At 39.1% G+C, this 10,561-nt stretch overlaps 1 protein-coding gene across 2 annotated transcripts; it reads right to left on the bottom strand.

Moving 5' to 3' along the window:
* Positions 1–2,655: 2,655 nt before the first annotated feature.
* Positions 2,656–10,280, bottom strand: DENND10 (DENN domain containing 10; the record flags this gene model as incomplete). 2 transcript variants are annotated; one of them, XM_082002159.1, is made up of 9 exons in its annotated part: positions 2,656–3,061; positions 3,773–3,867; positions 4,469–4,576; positions 5,757–5,857; positions 6,206–6,317; positions 6,502–6,650; positions 8,122–8,201; positions 9,437–9,633; positions 10,235–10,280. In XM_082002159.1, 9 exons carry the CDS (start codon positions 10,278–10,280, stop codon positions 2,885–2,887), a joined length of 1,065 nt encoding a protein of 354 aa, XP_081858285.1. In that variant the 3' UTR covers positions 2,656–2,884. The 2 variants fall into 2 exon arrangements, with proteins under 2 accessions (XP_081858285.1, XP_081858286.1); XM_082002160.1 differs by lacking the exons at positions 6,502–6,650; positions 9,437–9,633; positions 10,235–10,280 and having other exon boundaries at positions 8,122–8,149.
* Positions 10,281–10,561: the final 281 nt, after the last annotated feature.

Below are 10,561 nucleotides of genomic sequence, written 5' to 3'. Positions count from 1 at the left end.
CGGGCAAGGCAGAGTGCTCAGGGAGTACCTTTTGCCTCAACTGAGGAAGGAGCAGTGCCTCAATTTCCATTTGAATTCAAGGCTTTCAATTATTCTACATGCTGCAAGCCTTTTGGAAGCGTGTCTCTTAGCAGGTTGACAGGAACCATCATTCACCATTTCATATTTATCCAAGAACAGAAAGGCAGTCAGAAGAGAAGGTATGAATGAAAATCTCATTTTACACGGCCTTTGCTTCTAGGAGGAAGAAAGGATGTCACCTGACTTTGCAAAATCAGCAACTGCACACACAGTCTGCTTGTGCACATCCTGGGTAAAGGGAAGTTAGAAATAAGCAGAAATCTTTCCCTGTCCTGACCTTCCAGATTTTTCTATTTTATTCTAAACCTTTTCAAGAGGAAATAGTGTCAAAAGTTATTAAGAAAATGCAAGAACATTTAGGGCAATTCTTTGAAAGTACTGAAGCTGAGGGAGGCCGGTAACATCTTTCCCAGCACTGACAAAAAAAATCAGCACAGATGACAAAACTGTTTGAACATGTAATAGTACATTTCTGACCTAAACATCAAGTTGTGGCTTAATCCCAGTATTGCGAAACTAAGAGCAAAGGCCTATGACTCAGTGGTCACAACTATTCAAGAATAAATTTACATAAATTAAAGGGTAGACTGTTCAGGATTTTTTTAATAGACATAAGCGTGCTGTGAGTCCAGTTCCTTAAGTGCAAAATTGTATTTCAGAATACAAAATCCAACACAACACCAAGATTTTCAGCTTAAACATTTTCAAATAAGAAAGCAAAACAAGCATTCAATATTTAGTTTGTAACTGAGCTTCTCTGCCTTTCGTGGTTGTCTCTAGCACCCATACTACCTTAATGACATACCTTAAGGATTTTGTTAGTAAGAAACTATTGTGAATTTCTTCACAGTTACAAGATGGTGTTAAAAGAGCTGATTGAAAGCATGTTCTGTTTTTTTGTGGTGAAAGACTTCTGTTTCAGTGGACTTTACAGTAAGTCCTGAATGGAATTTTCAGGACAATTTTGCAGTTCTGCTACTCTGACTATTGTAAAAGTCCCAAAACAGAAGCAGCAATACTAAGGAACCGTTAAAGAAAAAAACATTAATGGGGAAAAAAAGCTGCAGAGCACTTACAGGTAACCAAAGGCAATTGCAGTATTTTCCTCAGAAGTTAAACAACAACAAAAAAAAGCAACACTCTTCTTTGTTCAGAATTTAAACTGCAGAGTAAGTGTTTAAAGTACAAGTTTACACCCCTGAAAATAGGGGATTATTCTGAAGCACTTTCATTTACTTACTGTAATAACTAGCCATTTTATACATACATGTCACACTCCTTATCCACATTCTGAAACAGATTTCTTTAACATACGATACATAGCAAAAGGACAACCCTTCTCAAACCAATATTGCTTGCACATATTACTGATGAGCTCTACTAGTTTCAGCATAGCAAACATCCAATTATTTACCACTATAAATATTGATTACTAAAGTTTTAATTTTAAGTATAAAATCTCTATGTAAAATCACATGCTACAGCCTATCTGTACAAAGGCCAGGAAAAAGGTTATTTTCTCTTATAACAAAGTGCTACTGCAGAATTGACTGATTTGTTGTGGACATTTCTGAAGAAATACAGATCGTTTGGCTCAGAGCATTTCTCTACAAAGAATCCAAGTTCTTCCCAGAAGATTACAAAGCGGTTAGTTTCAGGCTTCTCAATTAAAAAAAAAACAAAACACTCTTGACTTCCTGCTATGCAACCAAACAACTAGGCAAATTTTAATTTTCCCCGAACTATTTCCCATTTTTCACTGTTACTTAAAAAGTTTCCATTTACATTTAGTCTACACAGAGCACCATCAGAGAGTACATGTGTTACAGCTCAAGCAGTTTAAGTGGTTGGTGCTCTACCTGTGGTACCTGGCCATTTGAACATTTCTAGTCCATTAGGCTTTAACTCATCTGATTTTCTGTCAAATAGATCAGGAATGAATCGCCAGGTATCTTCTCAGTGGAGAACCCTAACAACTTCTTAAATGGCTCCAGCTGTAAAGCAGCACTTGTCTGTGACCCCCTAGGAAGCCCCATTTTAAATATAGTAATCCTGTTCTCTTTTCCCTCCATCAGAAGCATGGGACGGAGTGAAAGGGGGAAAACCTCTAAGGCAAGAGTCCAAAAGAGGTGCTCAACTCCCACTTGAGCTTTAAAATACCTCTTCCTTTATATAGTAAGGCTACAGCGTCCCAGACACCCTTTTTTACACCGAGACACTTTCAGGTAGAAAGTAGAGAACTAGTCCATTTATTTGGGATTTCCAGGTATCAGGCAGTCCAAAGCAAGAGCAGTATCTGACAGGCTGACATACCTGGAAGCCCAGAATGAGCGCTCAGGCCAACTGCGTGTTCAGTGTATCCCTGTGCAGAGACGAGCACATCCAAACTGCGTTGGTTTTACAGCAGGTGTGCTGCAGCCCGTGTTCCAGACCCCAAGAAGACAAGACAGAACAAAACCAGAGCTGTCCAACATCTGGAACCTGCAGGACAAACGGCCACTCTAATAACGTCTGGCACAGCCTGGACACACAGGCACATACTACTTGTATATGCACCCACACTGTGATATGAAATACGGGAGCCATATATACAAAGTTATAGTTGGGGAAGATGACACCAGGAATGTTCCCAAATACGCCTCCATATGTTCCAGGTCAAGCTCTGATATTCTGCATTATATCATGGTAAATATAACATTCGCTCTTATACCTTTAATTTCCCCATATAAAATATCAGGTATTCCTATCTGTACGGCAAAGACAGTATTTTTGAATTGGTCCATAACACTGCAGTGCATCAAAATCAGATTTTGAGCATTTGTTCAGCAGCTGCTAAATGAAAAAGAAAGTTTTCTGTAGCTGGTGGAAATCGCTTTTGTTTCAGGGCCCCAGAATTAAGGGTTGGTTTTTCACTGCCATCGGAAACTTCAGTAAGTGAGGCTAAAGTAGCCAAGATTTCTTTTGTCTTCAGAGAAATATCCTTGAAGAACAGAAAAACAAGCAACCGTGAATATAGTATTAGCTATTTTAATGTTTTAACATACACTTATTAAAAAAAAAAAATCAATAAAGAACAAAAAGAAAATAATGATAAATAAATCATTCATTTTAAATAAAGACCCCATTTATTTCAAGGCAAACTTGCAACAGTTCTTCAGTCTACTCTTGTGTGATGTTGAATAAAGGGAGCACAGCCACTCCACAGGCTCCTCTCCTAGCTTAACTGAGCTATTTTGACTAAGTTGCTCAGTTGCAAAAAGTCCAATAACCTCTTAGATAGAGGAGAAAGTGAAAAAAACATAATCATAAAAATCAGGTTTTATAGCTGAGAAGCCCTATCTCAGTAGGACTTTTTCAAAAGGTATTGACAAGGTAATGTGCAAAATACGTGCTTTGCAGAATAAAATTGGGAAACTAATTTTACTGGAAGCCTTTACTGGAAGATTACTGTATAATCAATACAATTTCTAAAGTTTCTTCAGCAATGTTGTTACCCAAGAGATAATATAAACCAAGTATGTCACCCTTAAAAACCTGTATGAAGAATAAAAATGCTCATTTGTAAGAAGGCAGAGGGTATAAGATATCAACTTATTCCCAGGGACAATCTTCCTCCTGCTCCCTTCTTTCTATCAAGAGCTAGTGATAGAAGTAATTTAACTAGATTTAAAAATAAAAATAAAATATTAACCTTAACAACTTGGCTGTCTGATTTATCTGGATCTTCTGCAGATTGAACAATTAGTTGTCCAATTTCTTTGTGAAGTTTTCCCATTGTCATTGCCTCTGAGTAAAAAAAAAAAAAAAAAAAGCAGCACACATTCATGTAACATGACTGTTTCTGTGATATCTAGAAATGCGTATGAATAACAAGCCAAAAGGAGGAGTCCTCTTCATGACTGCCATTTGAAATAAATTGGTAAAGGCAGCAATCTGATGTATCAACAGCCATGCTGGCACAGTCGAATTGTCTACCTCTAAAGCAGCCCTAAGCAGATGACAAGAAACCGCAAGATGACAAGGAACATAGAAGCTTTCCTTTCAAATAGTCCCCAATCTCCAAGTATTTAGTGCAATGTTTTTCTAAAGACTCATGTTGTATCTCTGCATTCAGCAACCCTCAGGTGAATGTCTCTTCCATCTAATTGTCTAACATAAGATGTTTACTTTTCAGTTGTACATTTTTTGGAAGACGAAGCACGTCTTTCCAAATTCTAAGCTTCACCAGTCTTCCAGGGTCTCAACAAAACTGAAAGACAGAAGCTTACATGCTGGCTTTTCAGGATGGAAGAAGGATCAAGACTGCTTGACGTACAGCGAGATTCAACAGTTACTATCAAGTCTAGAATAAGCGGCCCTTAAATCCAAAACATAAAAAGCAACCAACCTTTTACTACAGGGGAAATAGTGATCTCACTATCTGCCAAGTTCACATACACATCATAAAGGTCTGGTCTACTGTTCACTTCAGAATCTGTAAATCCAGCAATGTAACCTGGAGAGCAAAATTTTGACAAGATCAAAATCTTCATAAACAAAACCAAAACCAGATATTGTGGAAAATCACAGTCCTAGAAGTCTGTTCTAAGAGTATTTGACCCAATACTCATTGGATTCAAGAGGTTCCTCTCTTGACATTATCAGCCATTTGTGTGTGTCCAGCAGAATGCTTCGCTGCTGATAAGCTTAAAAATCAGCTTCTAAAATTTCCTTAATCATGGATGAAACCCTAACAAAACATGCGATACAAAAGGGTTATCAATTTGAATTTTTAAACTCTCTTTCTACCTTTCTACTAAAATTATTCTTTTGCAAATGAAAAACCATTGAACTTCCTCTTCAAAAGAATCTCTACTCAGGAGCCCCTTGTCACTGCCTAAGTCAGTATTAGATCAGAACAGAGGAATAAAACCAGCAGATTTTTTTATTTATAGCACTCCAGGTAAGCAAACTTAGAGCAGCTTTTCTCTGTCTAAGATAATTTAGCAAGCTGAAACAAGCACTGTTGGTAACACAGTAGAAATATTGAAGATGAGTAGTCTTTTTGCTCATTATTCCATATAGAGAAGCCTCTTAATTTCCACGTTATGTGTCATGCTAACCTTTGCATATATCAAGGGCCTCTTCCTGGATTATGCATTACATACTACACATACACAGCAGTGTATCACACAGATCAAACTCCTACATAGCTGGTAAAGTCTACCTGTGATTAGGAGCCAGAGATTTCACTGGCAGCAGTCAGAACAAAGATCTGGAACTTCAGAGTTAGGAACCGAAAACAAGTAAGGAAAAAAATCCTAAAAATGAAGTAACTAGCTATGTGTAGAAGTTGGAAAGCAAGTAGCTAATCTAAAGTGAGCCGATTCTGTACAACAGTAAGACTTTCAATGCCTCTGATCACAACATCAAAAAAGTCTCAAAGCTGCTTTGCATCTGCAATTAGGGATAGACTGATGTGGATCCGCCCAGAAACACCAGATTAACCAGCTATCTTCTAACATACTTGTTTAGTTGATCTGCTTTTTTTAAAGAAAATAGTATGGTTTAACTTTGAACAGTAGCATGAATAGCAAAATAACCATTTTTTCCTCAAAGAGCACTGGTGTAAGACACTGCAGGAAGAAAAAATATAAACAGTTTAATTTCAGTTTCAATTAATAAATTATCACTACCTGTGCAGGTTTTTAAGGCTTCCACTTCCTCCTCATTTAGGTGTACATATGAATGAAGAATTGACCAGTCTTGTCGATGCCACACTAAAGCAGGCAAAGTCCTAGGGAAATGAGATCTGTACTTGATATACAGTAGATCTTTACCTATACTAATTGAAGTTTCACAGCATGAAAAGAATGTTATAAGAAAGAACTAGTACGACTAAGTCTCATTTGGCATGCATATACATGAACTACAGATTTCTATCAGTGCAAGCAGAGTTTATCATTCATTCTAGAGTTACATTTCTCTGAGCTAATGAACATATGTCTAAAGCCTTAAGAGGTACTTAGCAGGATTGCAATAAACAGGTTTAATAAAGGTATTTTTTCCCTAAAATATGGACATTTCTCTCAATGAAGTTTGGACTTTTGGGGGATGGTGGGGGAAGTAGGGATTAACAAAGTACCTGGTAAACTCCTGGACAGCTTCTATTCTAGGATGGTACACTACAATTCTCTTCTTTAACATCAGTGCTGTATACAAGATAACTGTTTCCATTCCAAACTGAGATACTATATCTAGAAAAAAGAGGAAAAATTATTTTATAGAAGAAATACATGCTGATATTATAATTTGTTTGTTGAACAAGCTTAATAACAGCACAGATAATATGATTAACACTATTTACTTGAAGTACATATGAAAACTGGATTGTATTTTATATTGTATAAAAAAATTCAAATATAGACTTCTGGTAATAACCTTTGATGGAACCAGCAAGATAAGCCTTTCGAGCATCAAAATCTTTGCTGAGGAAAGATCCATTTTCTTCGCTTTGGCAGATCCCCTTTGTAAGTACTGCAATGTAACTCTCCATCATTTTAACTGGACTTCCATGCTTCAAGTAGATTCTGCATGAAAAGAACGAGTCTGGTATTTTGTCTGCAATCAGTACCAGCAGATACATGAAAAAAAAAAATCACAGTATCACAAATAGCAATATTATTGGCAAGAATTCTTATTTTGGACACTTGGTTGAGGTTTTACATACTGAACTGTAAGTCTTTCAACATGCACACAAAATCATGTCTGTCTTCTAGGATGAAAGACTACCTTGTATTTTTATTTGAGTTTCCTTTTTTATGAAAGGGCCAACACAGAAACATAGCGCAAAGGTGTAAGCAGGTGTCCAGACGGAGGATCCTTTGCAGACTTGGAAGGTACCTGCTTTATGAAAACTCAACTCCTACAGTAACTCCTGCAACTACATGCAGTAATATGACTAGTTTTTCATTTATTATCCAAGTACCATTAGGCATTCTTCTGTACTTTGTTAAATGATGAAAGAAAAATATACACATATGTCCTTCATAAAAAAAATAACAAAACTTATGCACTTTTAGCTGTCTTCCAGACAGCAGAGACACCATAACCTATTTTACAGGTTAAGGTACTTCAGAAATAGTGCTGAAGCTCTCAACTACCTGTTTTCCATATTAGCTATGGTATGCAGCTATGTCACATTTGGAACTCAATTAGAGGAATCCATCCTGGATTTGGAAAAAAAGTATTACTTTATAAATCAGATCCACAGCCAATCCAAGTATTTCATACATCCATGAAAAAGAACAATCTCAATTTTTCAATACCCTACAGAACTGGTAACCCTGATGGCATTCCCAAGTCAGTGATGTAACAACCTAACAACTGCATCAAATTAGCTACAAAATTTGAGGGAATACTCTTGGTATGAAGAACCAGGAGCCAACTGATTTGTGAACTGAAGGAAAACCAAAGGAAAGATGCAGAGGAGGATCATGAGAATGGGGACGTAGAGGGAAGCCAGTAAATAGGACAAGGGAAGAAGATGGCAGTCTGCCTAGAAGAAGGGAGAAGACAGAGCCACAGACCTGGAGAGGCAGAGGGCCCTCATTTTCCTAGAGGAAAAGCAAAAAAGGCCCTGGGTGCTCTGCCTAGTTCAGAGGAGCTGTAGGAAGTGTCTGTAGTAGAGGTGGTGTGGAGGGATGCAAGTTGTACACCATACACATAGTGACCATTGACTAAACAGCACTGACCTCTTCCCAAATGTTTATACTTTTTAAAAATATGAAAGAGAAAATGAGTGTGTGGGGGGTGGTGGTGGCGTGTCTGTAGAAGACATGTTAACATCTACTGGGCACCTGACATTCACCCCACACTTACTGCATGAATTCAAGATATGAAGCTCAAATTAAGGATTTATATAAATCTGGTTCAGTTTGTAGGACTGAGTTTCCAGCACACTGTTAGACCAAATGCAAACACAATACAATGAAATCTAATCTTTTTCCTTGGCAAGATCAAAACATGAAAACAGCAGTAACTCAAAACCTTTATACAGACCTACACAGTATCCTAGTGAAGGCTGCATATTTCTCTGGGTTGAAGTCTTTGGCCGTCAGAACAATGGAGAAGTGGGTCACCTGGTCAAGATACACACACAGAACAATAAAGAGCTTATTTAATGACCCTGTATGAACAGTTTTTTTCACATTATTGAATTTACTGCAGTACTCTGACAGTGTTTCAATTAAAAAAAAAAAGTGAGCGGTAGCAGCAGATCCAAGTTACTAACTGCAGAAAGGGCCTGGTTAATGGATTTCTTAAGTGACTCATTTCCACTGAGTCAGATCTAGTACATACTATCTTTTATTTAATCTACTCTGTAAGAGTTGCTTTCTTTTAATCTCATTAGATTATTTTAAGAGAGAGAAGGCATTTTTCTTCCCCGCAGCAGGTAGCAAACTCGAGAATTTTTTGCCAAAGGAGGCTGTGGAGGCAGACAGCATCAACATATTTAGAAAGAGACGCAAAAAAAAATTCACAGATAGCAGGCCCACAAACAGAAATACTCTTTAACTTCCTTAATTGAATGATTGTGGGCTCGGACAGAAGGAGTCTAAAAGTCTGCAGACAATGACCAGGCTCACGTGTCCTCCTTGAATAGCATCTCTCACTGCCAGAGACAGCACTGGGACACGGTATTTTTTCTCTTTTTTTTTTTTTTTAAACACCTTTAAAATTCATAGGAGATTTAAGCTTGGAGTGAGGAAAGGCAAGCAACATTCTGCTGTGGGCATGCAAAGTTACCACATTATATTTCTATGTAACAATATAGCATAAGATATGAAAATGGAATGAACTTAACAGACAATTTAATGATCTTCATAACAGGGAAAGTATAGAAGATACAAGCATATTTGCAATCTCAGTTACCAATGCAGCAGAAAAGAAAGTACCCATATAACTTGACCCTCTGGGAAAAAATCCATCAAGTTCTATATGAGCAAGATTTTGGATGCTATAAAAGAACCTTTGTAGACCTTTTTTGACAGAAAAAGAGGAGAAAAAAATTTCTGACTTGAAATGCAGAATAACTAGAAACAACAGTGTGAAATAGCATCTCCATTTTAATACATATAAACTAAATTGCATAATGATTATCTCAATCTCTCTGCACCTCCAATATACACCTTGGTGAAAACCTTAACATGTGGACTGGTTAGCTGGGTAAGAGCTGCATTTGTGAGCACACAAAGCCTCGAATCCCTTCCCTTTCTCACAGTATACAATGGGAAAACATGGCTTAAACTGCCAGAGGAAGCTCTGCACAAATCCCTCCCGCACTCTACCAAAAACCCAATGGGACAAGTCCTACCTTTTTCAAGGCTGGAGAATCTTGAACTTCCACAGTTGTGATATAGAACCACAACCTTTTATACTGGCCAAATACAAACGTGTGAAGCAATTTATTTTCATCTGTAAGGCAGCACTTTCGCAGCAATAGACTCCTCAGTTCAGCTGTTACGGACGGATAACACCAAACCCACAAAGCATCTCCATTGGTGTCTTTTTCTATGGTGGAAAGATGTTCACTGTGAGAATGCCAAACAGCAGCAAGGAAGTAAATCGATGGGTTAATCAGGTTTGTTTCCTGGAATCAGATTAAAATTCCACCTTACCCTGACCCTAGACATCCAGTTCTGCCACTACAGTTTAAGCCGTAGGGCAGCACTTGTGCTACGGGTTTTATTTTTCAAATATTAATAAATATCCACTCTTGACCTGCTCACGATGTCAAAAAAGCACCGGGAGTTTGACTATACACATTCATATGAGCAAGGTATTGACCAACAAGCACCTAGACCAGATTATCTATGATTTTCCCTTCTTTTTCCATTTCTGATTTCATAACAAAACCCCAGAGGCCGTGAATTTAAGGCACTTTCGCCGAGCTGTGCACGGTTTAGCTCTGTAACAGGCAGACCGAGAGGCCGGCCGCAGCCAGCCCCTGACACAACGGCAGGCTAGCAACCGCCCGGTCGGGACAGGCCCTGCGGCCGCAGCTCATCGAGGCGCTGCTAACCGGCACCCCACGCCGGCCCCAAGCCCCGGCACGGCCCTCCCAGCAGCCCCCCACACGCCTGCCCTTCCCCCGGGCCGGGAGAGCCCTTACCGATCAGCCCCACGGCCTGCAACAACTGCGCCTCCGACTCTGCCATCTTCCGGCGGCAACCCCAGCCTCGCCGCCTTCCGCCCGCAGGAAGCCCCGCCCCCGCCAGGGCCCCGCCCCCCGGGCTGTGCCCCCTCACTAGCTCCCCTCCCGCCGCGGCCGCCATTTCCTCAACGCTCCCTCTTTACCCAGCTCAGCAACGCAGGTAGTGCTGCGCCGCCTCCCTCACACCCTCTCTGGTACTTGCCAGTCTCTTTTCCAGCAGTTACGGAGTAAAAAAAAAAAAAAAAAAAATTGAAAAGTTACAGCTTTTTCATTGCCTTTATTATT

This window comes from Phaethon aethereus (genome assembly GCF_964289735.1).
Source record: "Phaethon aethereus genome assembly, chromosome: 7".
Classification (NCBI taxonomy): Eukaryota; Metazoa; Chordata; class Aves; order Phaethontiformes; family Phaethontidae; genus Phaethon; species Phaethon aethereus.
Note: the sequence above shows the minus strand (reverse complement) of the source record. Positions and strands in the feature narration are given on the sequence as shown.